This window comes from Podarcis gaigeae (genome assembly GCF_964106915.1).
Source record: "Podarcis gaigeae genome assembly, chromosome: 8".
Lineage (NCBI taxonomy): Eukaryota > Metazoa > Chordata > Lepidosauria > Squamata > Lacertidae > Podarcis > Podarcis gaigeae.
The window spans coordinates 84,923,798-84,942,402 of record NC_139684.1 but is presented as its reverse complement, the minus strand read 5'-3'; the positions used below and the strand labels follow the sequence as shown (position 1 = coordinate 84,942,402).

The 18,605-nt window shown below is 46.1% G+C and overlaps 2 protein-coding genes and 1 long non-coding RNA gene across 7 annotated transcripts in view; 1 reads left to right on the top strand and 2 right to left on the bottom strand.

Annotated features, from left to right (window-relative positions):
• The window catches only part of RASGRP4 (RAS guanyl releasing protein 4), a 40,357-nt gene extending 37,148 nt beyond the window's left edge, over window positions 1–3,209 (bottom strand). The window contains exon 1 of one of the 2 annotated variants that reach the window (XM_083753800.1): window positions 2,984–3,209. In XM_083753800.1, coding sequence (XP_083609926.1) covers window positions 2,984–3,006 — 23 coding nt within the window. In that variant the 5' untranslated portion in view covers window positions 3,007–3,209. Of the gene's footprint in view, window positions 1–2,782; window positions 2,815–2,983 lie in introns of those variants that run through there. The other variant, XM_083753801.1, reaches the window with a different exon arrangement.
• Window positions 1–18,605, bottom strand: part of LOC310851820 — a 626,966-nt gene that overhangs the window by 504,554 nt on the left and 103,807 nt on the right. The gene's annotated exons all lie outside the window — the stretch shown is intronic.
• The window catches only part of LOC310851404 (uncharacterized protein), a 39,104-nt gene continuing 26,498 nt past the window's right edge, over window positions 6,000–18,605 (top strand). Inside the window, exons 1-4 of one of the 4 annotated variants that reach the window (XM_083753768.1) lie at window positions 6,000–6,518; window positions 15,256–15,332; window positions 15,579–15,670; window positions 17,123–17,219. In XM_083753768.1, the coding sequence (XP_083609894.1) occupies window positions 15,285–15,332; window positions 15,579–15,670; window positions 17,123–17,219 (237 nt within the window). In that variant the 5' untranslated portion in view covers window positions 6,000–6,518; window positions 15,256–15,284. Of the gene's footprint in view, window positions 6,519–15,115; window positions 15,333–15,578; window positions 15,671–15,721; window positions 15,843–17,122; window positions 17,220–18,605 lie in introns of those variants that run through there. The other 3 variants (XM_083753767.1, XM_083753766.1, XM_083753769.1) reach the window with 3 other exon arrangements.

The following is an 18,605-nucleotide window of genomic DNA, read 5'->3' as shown; positions in this document are numbered from 1 at the left end:
AACCCGAGGTACCACTGTACTCTATTCCAAACTTTAAAATGGAAAGTGTAATGCTGGTGGTCAACAAAAGAGGTTTAAAGATTCTCTCAAAGCAAATCTTAAAAAAAAATGTAGTATTAACACAGACAACTGAGAAACACTTGGCTGCGAGCGCTCCAGTTGGAGAACAGCCTTTACCAAAGGTGTCATGGGCTTTGAAGACACTCGAACTCAGGACGCAAGGGAGAAGCGAGTGATCAATTCCCGTCCAGACACCTATGTCCCCACTGTGGAAGGACGTGTGGCTCCAGAATTGGCCTCCAGTCACTTACAGACTCACTGTTAAGACCATGTTCATAGAAGACAATCTTACTTGGCTACGAGTGTTCGCCAAAGAAGAAGAACTTTGTAACACCCCTATTCTCCGTCTCTTAAAGGTAAAGGGGACCCCTGACCATTAGGTCCAGTCGTGGCCGACTCTGGGGTTGCGGCGCTCATCTCGCTTTATTGGCCGAGGGAGCCGGCGTACAGCTTCCGGGTCACGTGGCCAGCATGACTAAGCCGCTTCTGGCGAACCAGAGCACCGCACAGAAACTCCGTTTACCTTCCTGCCAGAGTGGTATCTATTTATCTACTTGCACTTTGACGTGCTTTCGAACTGCTAGGTTGGCAGGAGCAGGGACCGAGCAACGGGAGCTCACCCGTCACAGGGATTCGAATCGCCGACCTTTTGATCGGCAAGTCCTAGGCTCTGTGGTTTAACCCACAGCGCCACCTGCGCCCCCCTCTGTCTCCTATCAGGCCCTAATTAATCAGGTTAACTGTCCACAAGGATGCTCAATCTGGTACCTATTGAAGAAGATGCCCATGAATCCTGCAATCCATCCCCCCTACAGTTATTCGTTCCTGAATCTCACCTGAAACTGAATGCCTTTAGGGAGGTATTTTTATATGCAACAGCTACAGCTCGGACTTTGGTGGCAAAGGGGCAAAGGGGTGGAAGAAAGGAGAAGTGCCGACAATAACGGATTGGCATAACAAGCTACAAGAATTTGCTGAAATGGCACAGTTGACAAATAGCCTGGGAGACAATTCAAAACAAAAATTTATGGAAAAGTGGGATATAACATATACGGTATGTTCAAAAATACAGAGTAAAGGTTCGCTATCTATGTTAGCATTCGATTGACGTTGGAGAGAGACCAAGTTGAGAAATAAGACCAAGGGTACATATTGATATAGGAATGTATTAGATAAAATGTAAAGAAATATACAACAATAAGAGTACATTAATTTGTAAAAAAGGAATATACAACGGGATAGACAGGAAGTTCAAAATGTTGGTATATATATGATTTTGGAATAGTTTTTTGCCCTTGTTTTTTCCTTTTAGTATATACCATATTTTTTGCTCTTTAAGACTCACTTTTTCCCTCCTAAAAAGTAAGGGGAAATGTGTGTGGAGCGAATGCAGGCTGCGCAGCTATCCCAGAAGCCGGAACAGCAAAAGGGATCGCTGCTTTCGCTATGCAGCGATCCCTCTTGTTGTTCTGGCTTCTGAGATTCAGAATATTTTTTTTCTTGTTTTCCTCCTCCAGAAACTAGGTGTGTCTTGTGGTCTGGTGCATCTTATAGAGCGAAAAATACGGTAGACATTGTATACATGTTGAAAATTATAGTATAATAAGCCTTGTGATGTAATATGATAATGTTTACCGATGTAACATAAGAACTTTAATAAATAAATGCAAATCCTCCTTTTTGGATTTTAAAATTGGGCAGCTACATGTGTCCCCGTCCATTTTTTTAAATTTTGCAGATGTGATGGAATACTGCCCCTTCCCGGAATGGAAGATGACAGGGTCCCTAAGGATCTGGTCTGCGGTCAAGTCCATGGGCAGACCAACTCCGTGTTACAAAGGTGTCTGCAAACGTGATCTGAAAGCTGGCAACGTCAACACACCAGATGGGAATCCCTTGCAGATGACCACAGTGCCTAGAGACAGTCAGGTTGTGCATCGGCAGCAGTGACCAGAGGAGAAATGACCGCTGGGAGGAGGGCAGAGAGAAGAAAAGCCATGGTACATTTGCAGTAGCATAACTGGATGCTTTTTGAATTATGGTGCTGGAGGAGACTCTTGAGGGTCCCAAGGACTGCAAGAAGATCAAACCTCTCCATTCTGAAGGAAATCAGCCCTGAGTGCTCACTGGAAGGACAGATCCTGAAGCTGAGGCTCCAAGACTTTGGCCACCTCATGAGAAGACTCCCTGGAAAAGGCCCTGATGTTGGGAAAGATGGAGGGCACAAGGAGAAGGGGACAACAGAGGATGAGATGGTTGGATGGTGTTCTTGAAGCTACCAGCATGAGCTTGACCAAACTGCGGGAGGCAGTGGAAGACAGAAGTGCCTGGCATGCTCTGGTCCAGGGGGTCACGAAGAGTCGGACCCGACTAAACGACTAAGCAACAACAACTGGATGCCTTCCTCTGCCCGGCTGCAACAAAACATGTCTCTCCTGCATCGGTGTCTTACAGCCACAGCAGACACTGTAACTCTCCAACAGTTTGACTTCACCAAAGCACGCTCTTTAGTTGTCTCCCGAGACAGACAGATGCCAATCAGTCAATCAATCAATCAATCAATCAATCAAGGAAGGGACGGATGAAAAGTCCCCATAAACCCAGGGCCGCATGCACAGGGACGACTCACCTCCTGCCTCTTTAGCTGTTGCAAGACAGGCAAGAAGTTCAACAGAGATAGCACACCAGCAGCCCCCACAAAAAGTTGGCCACTTGACAATACCTTGGAAACGGCAGCATTTCACCTGGCGGCCAGGCGCTTGTGTGGAGTTTCCAGCAGCGGCGATCAAAATTAGAATGAAACACGCCCTCCCCAGGAAATATCAAACTGGCTGAAATTTCCCCAGGTCACCATGACACAAAACAGGAAAATCCCACTGAGTAAGATGAAGAAGGAGCGGCAGCTCAGTTAAGTTTGACCTACCTTTTGCTCTCGCGTCGGATCATCTTCTTCCAGCCAAGTCACCCTTTTGGTTTTCTGTGGGGCTGAGGGCCTGGGAAGGGGGTCCTTCTTACTTTCCTAGCTGAAACCTCTCAGCCAGGTGCTTCTGGGCTCAGCCCCAATTGGGGCTATGCAAGCAATACGGCAGAATGTCTCTTCCAGACCGCAGCACAGCTGAGTCAAACAGAACTGGTTGATTTTATGCTGATGTGCGGTTAAAAGGAACTGAGTTGCACATGTGATTGTGTGTGTGTGTGTGTGCGTGCGTGCGTGTGTCTGTCTGAGCATGCATGCGAGCAACAGATAGCACAAACAGGACTGAACGGTGTCAATGTTTGCACTGCCACTCAAAATCTTCCTTTTTAAAAATTGAAAAAAGCACATTTGACAGCTCCGCAGCAGGCAGGCATTCAATGGGGCTTAGTTTGGCAGGCAAAAGAAGAAGTTGCCCCATGGCTGCACTTTCATGTTGAGGAAAGCTCCACCTGATGAATTTCTGCCTGCCATGCAGCAAATGAACTCAGCAAATTGGGGAGGGGGCAGGGGAGAATGGCAATTCCCAGTGCTATTCAGAGGTGGGAAGGGGAGATTGGGGGAGTGCTAAGTGTCCCCCCCCCCTTATTACCCCAGGAATAGTTGCCAAGAATTCTGTCTTCCATACACAAACACACACTTGTTCCAGATCTGGTTAATGCTTCTGGAAGTGTACCTGCTACAGAGGCAGCTACTTGCTTTTTCAGGCCGAGGGCCACATTGGCTGGTGGTCAGCCTTTCAGGGGCCGCATGCAAAAGTGGAACTGGCATTAATGTCAACACGGACTGGCAGCAGCTGTCCAGGTTTTAGGCAGGTGTCTCCTGCAGCCTTGTCAGATGGGCAGAGTACAAATAATAGTTGTTGTTATTATTATTATTATTATTATTATTATTATTATCTGGAGATGCTGGGGGAATAAACCTGGGACCATTTGCAGATGCTCTAAGCACTGAGCTACCATATTTTTTGCTCTATAAGACTCACTTTTTCCCTCTTAAAAAGGGGAAATGTGTGTGCGTCTTATGGAGAGAATGCAGGCTGCACAGCTATCCCAGAAGCCGGAACAGCAAGAGGAATTGCTGCTTTCACTGCGCAGCGATCCCTCTTGCTGTTCTGGCTTCTGAGATTCAGGATATTTTTTCCCTTGTTTTCCTCCTCCAAAAACTAGGTGTGTCTTGTGGTCTGGTGCGTCTTATAGAGCGAAAAATACGGTATATCCCTTTGCACTGCGCCAGCACATTCAGAGACTCAGATGTGCAAATGGGCCTCTTCCCCTTTTATTTTTTTAGATTTTTCAGCCATTAAAAAAAAAATACAACGCTATGCACCCAACAGAAAATCCAAGCATGTTCCTCCATCAAAATATCTGGTTATTCCAACTCAAAACATAATCAAATCCAGGCAACGTTACGGTTTATTACGAACAGTCAAGAATTATAATTAAATACTCATTGTGAAGTATTGGAAGACACAAGATTTACCCACCCGGGAAGAATGGCAGATGAAGTTGATGGACTACATGGAACTGGCGAAAATGACTGGCAGAATCCGAGACCAGGGAGAAGAGTCGGTGGAAGAAGACTGGAAAAAAATTAAAGATTATTTACAGAAATACTGTAAAATCAATGAATGTTAGAAAAATGTTGGAATGAAGTTATATGGCTTTAGCAGAAATGTTATAAGGAACTAAGTACAAATAGATTGTTAATGCATTAAAGGGGGAAAAAAGGTTAGAATATGTTAAGATAAATTACAGGACAGAAAACAGAGGAAGATGGAAAGGAATTGCTGAAACAGTTAATTGAAGTGGAATACAGAAAGGGAGGCGTGAGGAGGTCGCTGAAACAAGTGAATGAAAGATAAGATATTGAAATTATTGGATGTGTGTTTAATTGTTTTTGTTTTGTTTTGTTAATTCAATGTTTTATGTAGAGTTTTTGTTTTTGTATTGTATTGTTTTGTTCAATTTTTTTTCCTTTTTTGGTAATCTTTAAACTGTTAATAAATATTATTTTTAAAAAAAGAATTATAATTAAAATTATTTAGCAGCAAAGCTTGCCGTGTTTCCAGCTGGCCCCTGGGCTTTCTGCAGCAGCCTCATTTGCAGCCCTGAGCAGGTGAGAATGTTTTCCTCTACTCGCCAGGAGAGGTTTCAGCTGGCAATCTTCTGCAGGTTCGAGCTGCTGAGAAAGGGACACAGGGTAGTGCTGGAGCCCCTATGGAATTTAAAATAAGAATTTCAGTGGTGGGGGCAGCGAAGAGGGTAGCGCCTCATGAAAAACACCCTGGTTTCTATCCAGGATGTAATCATCTGCTCTTGTTTCCTTCATTTATTACCCACCTTTGCAGTAAAGGGCCCAGGGCTGATCTAAAAAGATAACACAACACACCTTTGCCCCCCCCCAAGCACACATTACGTCATTCATCCCCCCCCTAACCCCTGATTCCTGTACCCCATTTCCATCACTAACACTCTTGCCCAGGATTTGGGACGGGGGAAATCCTCTGTTATTCCAGTTGTGCTTGAACTCCAGTTCCCATCAGCGCCAGTCAACCTGAGCAATGATCAGGGATGATGGGAGTTGTAGTCCATCAACATCGGGAGGCGTAATTGCAGAAATTCACTTTCACCGATCCACCTTTCCCCTTAAGGATTCAGCTCTGTCTGTGGGAGATGTCTATGTCCCTTTAAATATTGCCTGGCCTCCCAGAGGGAATTAATAAATGGGACAATTTGGTTCCCAAGACCCTTCTTAACTTTTTCTCTTTCACCAAAGAGAGGTTGTTGTTGTTTCCTCCCCACTTAGAGGTGGGGAAAGAGCGTTATTCAGAAGTAAAAGTTTCCATTTGATAATGGAGAGATTTGTTGTGGCTCGGAGTGCAGCGTACATCAGATCTTGCGACGTGAGTTCAGGCAACGCGTAGATGGAGATTTTAAACTGGGCCTGGAGAGAGAAAAGGGGTGGTTTCTTTTAAAAGGGTTGCGGAGTAAAGATTAGATATCTGGAGGTCTCCGTTGACAGATTTACAAGCAGGAGAATGAGCTCAATATGCAGCGGGGAAACTTGAAAGCAAAAGACGTTCAATTTTGGCTTTCCAAAAGCCTGACCCCTATTGGGATTCCCAGAAGCAACTTGGATGGTCAGTGAACCAGGAAAACAACAGGAAATAATATTTGTAGTGTTGAAGCATTTTGCTAAGGAGTCCGGCCGCAGGGTGTGGCTTTTGCAAATTTGACCTGGCTTAATTTGGGTGGGTTGTTCCGCACCTTTTACCCAGAAAACTGCTTCTGTTCACACACTTTTGCCCCCAAACCTCCCTGCGCCAAAGTTTGCAGACTCTTTAGGCCTGAACATGTGAAATTTTGCGATCTGTGCGCGCACCATGCCCAGCCCGGCGAAAGGTGTGCCGTTGCATGCCATCGTTCAGTACCTCACAAGTATCGGCATTCATGTCCAATCTTGGAAGACCAGTCCTAGCCAGGTGAGTGGGGTGAGGGTCTTGTGTGTTAACAGTGGGTGGGGGGGGGCATTTAAAAACACTAATTCTGTGTCTTGTGCAACCCCTGTTTGCCTTTGGTCCTAATTTATGGTGCGCCTTAAATGTTGTTGTTGTGATTAAAATATACCGCCCTTCATCTGAGGATCACAGGCCGGTTTACAAAATAAAAACACAAAAATACACAACACAGCAACATGCAAGCAAAAGTAGTCCTGAGAGATCTGCATTGGCTCCCAGTACGTTTCCGAGCAAAATTCAAAGTGTCGGTGCTGACCCTTAAAGCCCTAAACGGTTTCGGTCCAGTATACCTGAAGGAGCGTCTCCACCCCCATTGTTCTGCCCGGACACTGAGGTCCAGTGCCGAGGGCCTTTTGGCGGTTCCCTCCCTGCGAGAAGTGAGGTTACAGGGAACCAAGCAGAGGGCCTTCTTGGTGGTGGCGCCCGCCCTGTGGAACGCCCTCCAATCAGATGTCAAGGAAATAAGCAGCTAGCCTATTTTTAAAAGACATCTGAAGGCAGCCCTGTTTAGGGAAGTTTTTTATATTTAATGCTGTATTGCTTTTAACACTTGATTGGGAGCCGCCCAGAATGGCTGGGGAAACTCAGCCAGCCAGATGGGTGGGGTATAAATAAATTATTATTATTATTATTATTATTATTATTATTATTATTATTATTATTAACCCCCCAGCATTATCAGCAGTGCAAATCAAAGATTCTCATGATTAAATTGTTAAGGGGGAATATTCTTTGCAGGGGGGCGTGAATAGGTTTTGGGTTTTTTGTAAAAAGCACACACCAAAAACTACCATAATCTCATGGCTAACAAAGAGAAGTCCACAAAAAAGCTGCAAAATATATGTATAATAAACCTGCAAGTATTATTATTTTTATATAAACACATAAACTTTTCATTCTGGTGGTGTGAGGGACTTTTCTGGAAAGAACCAAGAAGCAAATTGAATTGGCCGCTGAGTCTCTCTTTGGCCACATCCATACATTTAAAGCACACAACTTCCCACAAAGAACCATGGGAACTGTAGTTTACCCTCCCCGGCGCCCTGAACAAACTACAGTTCCCAGCATTCTTTTCAGGGGAAGCTGTATTCTCAGCAACCTTTTAACACTTTCTTGGAATTATATCTCCGAACAAGGAATAAAAGCGTTGCGTCTTGGCCCTCGGGCAGGGCTGGTGTCAACACCTGCCATTCCCGGGCAAATGGCAGGGCCCTTGCTAATACCTGCCCAGGAGCCCTTTGGAAAACAGTTTCCTGGCTCGCTGCTCGGAGCAGCGTGGCATCCAGACATGTTTTGATCTCCTGCAATGCACTGGAACAAAGCTGTATGGAGGGCATTGGAGGTCCATTGAAATGGCTTGCTATGCTTGGCAGTGGGGCTGATGGGAGTTGTAGTCCAAACCGTCTGGAGGGCGCCGGGTTGGGGATTGTCAAAGAGGAGGCGTTAAGGCCCACAGCCAGCCAGAATGGCGGGTAGTAAACTGTAGATTGGAGGAACGCCTAGGCCTACCTCGCAAGGTTGTGGAGAAGGCAACATGGGAAGATGATTCTCTCAGTTCCCTTCCTTTAAGCGAAGTATTTATTATTTTTAGTGGTGGTTTTAATCACTAAGAAGAGTACAGCTGGAGTACAGCTGCTACTTTATCTTGAACATAACGTGCATTTATTTTATGCTGATTTCATATATTTACGTACCAAAACAGTGTAATACCAAAGTGATTTACAACGAAGAACACATTCTAAACCCGAAAACCGAAGAATCTGTAAGCCTGCTCTTTATTGTTGAATTGGAGCAAGCTCTGCAACCGAGAGCAGATTTTTGAGGGGGAAATTGCTCGGACCCAGAGCTCAGAAAGATTCGCCTTCTGAAAGAGCTGCTTCTGGTTAGCATAGACGTATTCCGAGCTGTGATCCTGTGTGACAGTGGTACGTGGCAGGCTGAAATCCAACAGGTGTAACAAACTCCCGTGTGCAGTGATGATGCTTTCTCTGGTAGCCTGAGTCAGAAATGCCAGGCAGCTGCAGGGCTTAACTTCTGCTGAAGCGAAGCCCCAGGACAACTCGTTTTTGTTGCTGGGACTTGCTTGGAGCCTGCAAAGTCCTAATCAAGGTGGCCTCCGGCCCCACGTGGGAAAGAGCGCCTTAGTTTCCGGGTCTCGCTCTAATCTGACTCTGAGCATGTGCAGAGAGCTTCTGCTTCGGTAGAGAGTGAGGAGTAGCTTGTTAACGGAGAAATCTGAGGGCTCCCTTGGACAAAAAACAAGGACACCAGCCAGGAATACCAGAGCAAAACAGCAGCCAGTAGGCTTGGACTTGATTGAAGACTGTCGCAACAGGACTCCCACCTGCCACCAGGTGGAACAAGATGGAAGCCACAAACAAAAGAGCTCCCAAACTTTTATTAGCTGCTCATCCCCATGTTACACCCCCCCCAAACTACATCACGGTTACATCATGAAAGGGGAGGTCTGGTGGCAGTAATCTGAGCATCCTGGACCCTGCCCCATGGTTCCCTTTGCCCTCCACCAAACACCCATCAAGTGAAGCAAAAGAGATATTTTCATTTCCCTGTTTCCCAGCCAAGTTAATCCCACCCTTTTGTCTTCATCTCGGTTTGCTATTTCTGGAATGGCTACCTGTCTGGCACTCAGGTATCAGGATGCCAGGAATTATCACTCAGGCAGAGGGGCTGTTGAATAGCTGAGCTCACATGTCTATATGAATTTCTGAAGTTTTCCCTGTAAGCCAGTACATAGATCCATTTATCAGTGAATTCTTACATTTGGTATCATGCAGCAAAGGCCCTTTGAATAGATAGGAAGAAACTGCGATGAAGTGTTTTGTGGGGACAAATCACCTCGACAAGGCACCTTAATTACCAGATCACCTTTTGCCCTTGTTGCCCCTCCATTCCAAAATAGATGGCTAAAACAGATGGCTCATGGTCTTACATTTTGTCTTAAACAGAGATCTTGGGTTCACATTCTCACACACCATCGATGAAATAAGAATCTAACATAAGAATCTAACATTTCTTACTTTCTAAATCCTTTGCATAATTACATTTAAGCCAACAAATCTCATACATTAACACAGATAGCTTTTTAGAAGAAAGGGCATTTTCAAAGTAAAACTCTTCAGTTTACACCTCCCTTTCCTGGCCAGCTGCTTTTCCCATTAGCTCTTACCCTTTAATCTTAGGAAAATGTGGCTAAAGTCTCTAATGGGAGGCACATGGTATTATTTTCTATTAAACAGTAAATCCTACTATTTACTAACTCTTAATTAGTGTTTTTGCAGCTTGATTGTATAATATGTAGGGTCAGTAACCTTTGCTCCCAGCCTATAATTCCCTTTTACAACTTTGAGAATTTTGGCTCCTGCTATAAATCAGGGGGGCCCTTGTCCAGGAGGATAAACATCTGCCTAAGTACCTAGCCAGCTGCTTTTCTGCCTGGCATAAAACGTACAAACATTTGCAAATCTTTAAACTCATTTTAAAATACAGGCCTTGATCAGATGCCTCACCCCCAACCTATACATAAATTCCTGCAACAAGCTTCATTCTCTCATGGAGTGTTTTCTGACTTCTAAGGAGAACCACTGCTGGTCCAGCCCAAAGGCCTACCAAGTCCAGCATCGCAGAGTAGCCAGCCAGATGCCCCTGGGAAGCCCCAAAGCAGCCTGTGAGTGCAATAGTGTGGTGCAATGGTTAGAGTACCAGACTAGGACCTGGGAGACCAGGGTTCGAATCCCCACTCAGGCGTGAAGCTCACTGGGTGACCTTGGAGTCAGTCGCCATCGCTTAGACTAACCTACCTCACAGGGTTGTTGTGAAATGAGGGACTGAGATCCTTGGAAGATAAAGGTGCTGTATAAATGTAATAAATAAATAAAAGGTAAAGGGACCCCTGACCCTTAGGTCCAGTCGTGGCCGACTCTGGGGTTGCGGCGCTCATCTCGCTTTATTGGCCAAGGGAGCCGGCATACAGCTTCCGGGTCATGTGGCCAGCATGACTAAGCCACTTCTGGCGAAGCAGAGCAGCGCACGGAAACGCCGTTTACCTTCCCGCCGGAGCGGTACCTATTTATCTACTTGCACTTTGACATGTTTTCGAACTGCTAGGTTGGCAGGAGCAAGGACCGAGCAACGGGAGCGCACCCCGTCGCGGGGATTCTAACCACCAACCTTCTGATTGGCAAGTCCTAGGCTCTGTGGTTTAACCCACAGCGCCACCCACGTCCCTAATAAATAAATAGTAAATAAATTAATAATATAGCACTCTCCCACTGCTGCACCTCAGGATCTGGTATTGAGGTTGAATTCACCAGTTACTCTGCACTCTCAAAGTTTCCATTGCTGGGTTTTTAATCTGTGTCTCCATGACATAAAAAAGCAGTTGATAAGTTTAGATGGTGAGGATGACGACAACAACAACTCAAAATGCATCTGCATCTTGTAGCTTATTAGAAAATACCGCGGTTCGATGCGTCGCTTCCCAAACCAGCTTCATGCCAATCAGAGCCCAGAAGCCTGTCCCAATTCCTCTCTAGCCAGTGTGCAGAAACCTCTGCCAGTGCAGCATAGTGGTTAAGAGTGCCGGACAATGACCTGGGAGACCAGGGTTCAAATCCCCGCTGGACAGGCTGTGACAGATCTCTTTCAGCCTGCTCTACCTCGCAAGGTTGTTGTGAGGATAAAATGGGAAGCAGGAAGAAAACCATGGATGCCACTTTGAACTCATCGGGAGACAGAAATAGACATGTCCCGCCCCCTGTCCACGCCCCCCCCCCCCCGGTGTGAACACAGACGGAAGTGAATTTCCAGGAAAGTGCACACGCCCTCGGAGTCATGCCAGCTCTGTTCCTGGAAGCAACGTACCGCCAACTTGGCTATGCCTGCTTTCGGCAGGGTTGGGCCTTAAAAATTAAATTCTAGCGAAATGGATTTTGCAAGCAGGTTATTGGAACAAAACCAGACTATCGTTTTTTGGGAGTTGCAAGCAGGAAGGTGCTTTTTTGTACCCCGGGGGGTGTGTATGTGTGTCTACAAATTCATACACCCTTTGTGGTCGAGTCTTGGAGTGAACTGAAACCCCAAAACGTGGCTGGACGGGGGAGCAGGGAACTGCCCTCTTGAACCCACCACCAATTTGGAGATCGAGGCAGAAGTGGGGAAAGGAAGGAAGTGTTTTCCTTCTTGCGGGGAGGCTGCTATGTGTTGTCTCCAAGGGGGAAGCGCGCTTGATTTCCTACCCCTTAAATATAGCACGTGAAATAAGGAAACGGATGTCTCTCTAAGACTTTTGCTTAGCTCACTGTTGTTGTTGTTTAGTTGTTTAGTCATGTCCGACTTTTCGTACCCCCCTGGACCAGAGCACGCCAGGCACTCCTGTCTTCCACTGCCTCCTGCAGTTTGGTCAGACTCATGCTGGTAGCTTCAAGAACACTGTCCAACCATCTCGTCCTCTGTCGTCCCCTTCTCCTTGTGCCCTCCATCTTTCCCAAAATCAGGATCGTTTCCAGGGAGTCCACTCTTCTCATGAGGTGGCCAAAGTATTGGAGCCTCAGCTTCAGGATGTGTCCTTCCAATGAGCACTCAGGGCTGATTTCCTTCAGAATGGATAGGTTTGATCTTCTTGCAGTCCATGGGACTCTCAAGAGTCTCCTCCAGCACCAGAATTGAAAAGCATCTATTCTTCAGTGATCAGCCTTCTTTATGGTCCAGCTCTCACTTCCATACGTCACTACTGGGAAAACCATAGCTTTTACTATACGGACCTTTGTCGGCAAGGTGATGTCTCTACTTTTTAAGATGCTGTCTAGATTTGTCATTGCTTTTCTCCCAAGAAGCAGGCGTCTTTTAATTTTGTGTCTGCTGTCACCATCTGCAGTGACCATGGAGCCCAAGAAAGTAAAATCTCTCACTGCCTCCATTTCTTCCCCTTCTATTTGCCAGGAGGTGATGGGACCAGTGGCCATGATCTTCCTTTTTTTGATGTTGAGCTTCAGACCATATTTTGCGCTCTCCTCTTTCACCCTCATTAAAAGGTTCTTTAATTCCTCCTCACTTTCTGCCATCAAGGTTGTGTCATCTGCATATCTGAGGTTGTTGATATTTCTTCCGGCAATCTTAATTCTGTCTTGGGATTCATCCAGCCCAGCCTTTCGCATGATGAATTCTGCATATAATAGCGAACGGCTTTTCCTTGATGCATGCGCTGACAGTTCGATCTCCAGGAATTCAGAGCATGTCCACCACAGATCAGAGGCCGAGACTGCCGACTGCACACACTATGCATTCAAAGCACACACCCCCTCTGCAAAAAAGAATCCTGGGAGTTGTAGTTTGAGGGTGCTGGGAACTGTAGCGCTGTGAGGGGGTAAGCTGCAGTTCCCAGGATCTTGGGCTGTGGTGGAAAGGATGTGCTGTAAGTGCATGCATTTTGCTAGGGTATGTGGTGCACAGCGCCTACAGTCCCCCCCATTTTTTTTAATTAGTTTTCACAATATTATAAACAAACACACACACACACACACACACACAAGACAAACAAACATAAATCATAGCCTTATTGAAAATTACAGTTCTTAACTTTGTTAAGTGACTTCCTCGCTTCCCCTTTGGTTGAATTTCATTGCATGTCCTTTTAATGGTTTTCCAAATCCTAATTTTTATGAAATTTAACTTAAACATTAACATCCTTAGATCTTCATCTTATGGAATTAAACATATTAAATCATCACTTCACATAAATAAAATCCTAAGCCCATTAAGTATCTGCAAGCTATTTTCAGTTAGTTTAACTTAACAAATTTAACTAAATAATCATTAAATTTATTCCACTCTTTCTGATACTCCTCCTCCTTCTGGTCGCGGACTCTTCCGGTCAGGTCGGCTGGCTCCGAAAAATCCATCATCTTCATCTGCCATTCTTCTATTGTTGGTAATTCTTGGGTTTTCTACTTTTTAGCTAACAAAATACGGGCAGCAGTTGTGGCATACAAAAATAATTTAACATCTTTCTTGGGCAATTCCAAACCTGTTATTCCAAGAAGACACAGCGCCTACAGTTTTGGATACATCTGGCAGCAGAGAAAACCTGTCTTAACTTTTTGCAGCTTTCTGGCAAGCAGTTTCCTTGTGGGTGAATGCAGAAGCAGCTCTTGATTCGGAGAGCTGGTGCTGTTTTTGGCTTTCCAGAGCCCAGGAACTCTGCTTTCCTGAGGGAAGATTTAATAATAATAATAATAATTTATTATTTATACCCCGCCCATCTGGCTGGGCCTCCCCAGCCACTCTGGGCGGCTTCCATAGAAACCAAAAATACAGTAAAATATCACACGTTAAAAACTTCCCTGAACAGGGCTGCCTTAAGATGTCTTCTGAATGTCAGGTAGTTGTTTATTGCTTTGACATCTGATGGAAGGGTGTTCCACAGGGCGGGCGCCACTACCGAGAAGGCCCTCTGCCTGGTTCCCTGTAGCTTTGCTTCTCGCAATGAGGGAACCGCCAGAAGGCCCTCGGCGCTGGACCTCAGCGTCCGGGCAGAATAATGGGGGTGGAGACGCTCCTTCAGATATACTGGACCAAGGCTGTTTAGGGCTTTAAAGGTCAGCACCAACACTTTGAATTGTGCTCAGAAACGTACTGGGAGCCAATGTAGGTCTTTCAAGACCGGTGTTATGTGGTCTCGGCGGCTGCTCCCAGTCCCCAGTCTAGCTGCCGCATTCTGGATTAGTTGTAGTTTCCGAGTCACCTTCAAAGGTAGCCCCACGTAGAGTGCATTGCAGTAGTCCAAGCGGGAGATAACCAATCCGCTTTGGCCAACCTCCAGTGTATTTCTAAAATGGAAAGGTCTGTCCTGTGCCTTCTCCACCTGGGAAGCCCTTTCCAGATGACTTCAGATCTGTAGTGGAATAGTTGTACTTACTCAGTGGTGAGGAAATTATGCTCTGCACAAGCTCAGAGGCACGTTTCCCACCCTCCACCCACCATGTGTTTGGCATGGAAGACTGATTTCTTTTTTAAAAAATTAATTTTTATTAAATTTTCCATTTTAACAATCCAGTCAAATCACATTAAGTATTCCAAATTATACAAATACATATCATATAGTCCAAATATTCCGCCAAATTATAAATTTTTGTTGGGGCTTCCCATGCTTCAAGTTCAGTGGGGTTCCAATCATCTTACGTTTCTACTGCCTCGAGTTTCCAATAGTTCCTTCTTTAAATCTTCCTCTTGTTATCCTTCCTTCTTTCGTGGCCTCGGAGCTGTTTCCACAGGCGAGTTGAAATAAACAATAATGTGCTTCTGTGTGAAATTTGTATGACTCTCCTTTTTTTTTTTTGCAGCTGGTAAGTCTGTTGCTTGCAGAATTTCCTCACATGCTGGTGTTTATGCCGAATCAATCCAAAAGTCCTTCTCTGGTGGCAGACACCATCTTCACTCAGTTCCAATGAAATAATATCTGGGCGTTTGCTCATTAATTTTCTCAGACAGGTTGCATCAAACATTAGTCTTTCTAGGGGAGATTTGCCAAATCCAACTTGAAGTACACATATAATTAAGAGCTCACCTCCCCCAAGACTATTTATCTCTGCAACACGTCCTTCTCCCATAATGGCGGATCCCAATTAAAAAATGCGTCACCACATCCTTCTCAGAATCCGTCCAAAGTTTTTTGGTGTCTCTCCAGGGGCTAACAGGCATGGAAGACTGATTTCAATGTGGCTATTCCTCCTGCAACACCATCCGTATGTGACACTTGACAAGGTCAGCTGGTTTCTTAAGAGCTGTGCAACTGAGAGCTAGTGCCTGAGTTTGCTTCATTCCTCCTCCCTCCAAATCCATTTTCCTTTTGTGCTGCGTCTTTTTGATGGGAAGCTTGAGGGTTGGGAAGGCTGTTGTATTAGTAAGCCGATTGGGGAGACTTCTCTTTGGCTGAAGGAGGGACGTTCAAATGCTTCAGATGAATAAACCTTTTTCCGAAAAGCTTGATTCATGTTTGCTTTCTTTCAGGAGAACAGCACTCTGCCTCCTCCGTCCGGTGGTTTGTTCGGCGTTCCGTTGCACTTGCTGCCCCTTTCGGAGCATGTAGAAGGGGTGCCACAGTGAGTAACGTGCGACACGCACACCCCAGATCACCAGCTCCCTGTTGCAATGAGTGACAACTTTGTTTGAATGGTGTGAGTCTTAGCCCAAGAGGAGCCCAAACCATCCTTTCCCACAATGCCATGGAGAAAATGCGGCACTCCTGCCTTATGTCAGAGGAGAGAACCCTGGGTAATTTTCCCATACAGTGGTACCTTGGTTTATGAACTTAATACCTTGGTGTTACGAACACAGGAGCCAGTGTGATGTAGTGGTTAAGAGCGGTGGACTCGTAATCTGGTGAACTGGGTTCGCTTCCCCGCTCCTCCACATGCAGCTGCTGGGTGACCTTGAGATAGGCTTTGGAAAAAACTAAGCACCTCAAAAGGGACGCGGGTGGCGCTGTGGGTTAAACCACAGAGCCTAGGACTTGCCGATCAGAAGGTCAGTAGAAAGAGACTCCAGGGGCACCAGTGCTTAACCAGGGTTCAGTTTTCTTTGGAATGCAGGTCGCTGGAGATGCTGGTATCTTTAGGATGCATGGATTTATTTACACATCAGTACAACCTGAGCATAGGACAGAGGGGCTCAGAGAATTAGCACCCGCCTACAGATCTTTCTTCCCTATCAGGTTCCATGACATTATCCCCAAACCATAGATTTGGATCCCACACAGAGCAAACCTCTGTGTCTCCAGCTTCCAGCACCAGACAAAACTCTCTCACACACAGCCCCCCTCCCAAAATGATGTGGTGGGGAAAGTCCCACCCGTTTGTCTCCATGGCAACAGAGCAGCCTCTTTGGACAGGTAAATGGCAATACTTAACTGGCTTGCTGGCGGACGCGGGTGGCGCTGTGGGTTAAACCACAGAGCCTAGGACTTGGCGATCAGAAGGTCGGCAGTTTGAATCCCCGCGATGGAGTGAGCTCCCATTGCTCGGTCCCTGCTCCTGCCAACCTAGCAGTTCGAAAGCACGTCAAAAATGCAAGTAGATAAATAGGTACCACTCTGGTGGGAAGGTAAACGGCGTTTCCGTGTGCTGCTCTGGTTTGCCAGAAGTGGCTTAGTCATGCTGGCCACATGACCCGGAAGCTGTCTGCGGACAAATGCCGGCTCCCTCAGCCTATAGAGCGAGATGAGCGCTGCAACCCCAGAGTCGGCTACGACTGGACCTAACAGTCAAGGGTCCCTTTACCTTTACCTTACCTGGCTTGCTAAGGATTTGTTAAGGGTTTGGTATGGCTGATTCACAAGGTTTCCTCTTCTGCAGTCTAACCTCACAGGTAGAGGATCACAGGGACCCGCGGATATAATCCAGACTGACCTCACACCAAACCTGTAACAAAATTTCAGCCCCCACTTTTATCTGTTGACTCCCTCTCGTTCCATAAGTAGTTGTGCCCCCTTATAATAACCCATCTCCAAAGATTCCATGCAGCTTCACTGCGGCCTCTTTGCATTTCAACCCAAGGTTCCTTGTGGACGCCTGCGAGCTGCTCCGACCCCATCTTCATGTGGAAGGGCTCTTCCGGAAATGTGGATCCGTGACTCGTATCAAAGCCTTGAAGGTAAAACACAGAGCTGGAGATGTGCAGGACATAGAGCATGGCTAGGCAACCTAAGGCCCGGCCCAATCGCCTTCTAAATCCAGCCCGCGGGTGGTCTGGGAATCAGCGTTTTTTTACATGAGTAATAATAATTATTATTATTATTTATACCCTGCCCATCTGGCTGGGCTTCCCCAGTAGAATGTGTCCTTTTATTTAAAATGCATCTCTGGGTTACAGCGGTACCTCTGGTTGCGAACGGGATCCGTTCCGTAGGCCCGTTCGCAACATGAAAAGAGCGCAGCCTGAAGTGCCGCATCTGCGCAGATGTGCAGCGCGATTTGGCGCATGTGCACATGCGCGAGCGGCGAAACCCAGAAGTAAACCTTTCTGGTACTTCCTTTGTGGCCGCAGGGCAGAACCTGAAAGAACGTAACATGAAGCAAACATAACATGAGGTATGACTGTATTTGTGAGGCATAGGAATTCGTTCTCCCCCCCATCAAAATATAGTCCAGTCCCCCCCCCATAAGGTCTGAGGGACAGTGGGCCAGCCCCCTGCTGAAAAAGTTTGCTGACCCCTTAGCTAGAGGTTGTGTGTCCCCCCCAAATTTACCATTCATCATATTCCCAGCTCCTGGCACTCCAGAATGCCAGTCTTGCCAGGCCTCTCCTTCCTCCTGACGACACTGGCGGTGAGCTGCAGATGTTTTGACATCCCTATCAGGAGAGATTTGCTCAAGGAGAGGGGAACTTGAGAAATCGCCTTGCCAGTAAAACATTTTCGTTTTATTTTTTTGCTCTTACGAACTTGCTCGCTCTCCTACGTGGGAGGAAAAGGGGAGAGTTTAAAATAATCTTAGATGGAGTGGATAGGATCTATTATGCGGTTCTTAACAACAAACCATTTTGGGGTGAGGTGGGGGGTGCAAGGTCAAATAGGTTTGGGGCCAATGTCAGTAAAAGGAAGTAACGATTTCCTTGTACTGTGTTGTGTGCAACACTAGTCCTGCTCAGAGTAGAACCATTGGAATAAGGGAACATGAGTAAGCCAGGTCCATTAGTTGCAGTAGGTCTGCTACTCTCTCCACAAACCCACCAATACCTACAGGGAGGGTGTTTTTAGTTGCCTTTCCTCCTTTTAAAACTCTGGGTTGCTCGGCAAAGCTGGTTGGCAGCTGGATTAGGAGAGGCATTTAAAAAATGCAAACTTTTGGCTAATAGGCAATTTGAAAAAGGACTTTTAGCAGAGGTTGGCACGGGCAAATAATTTGGAGTGCTCAGATATTGTATTTGGGAGCGACTTAAGATGTGCTTTCCATGAAATTATTATTATTTATTTAATTTGAATAACACCCTTCACCCGCAGATCTCAGGGCGGTTCGCAACATTATACATAACAGAACA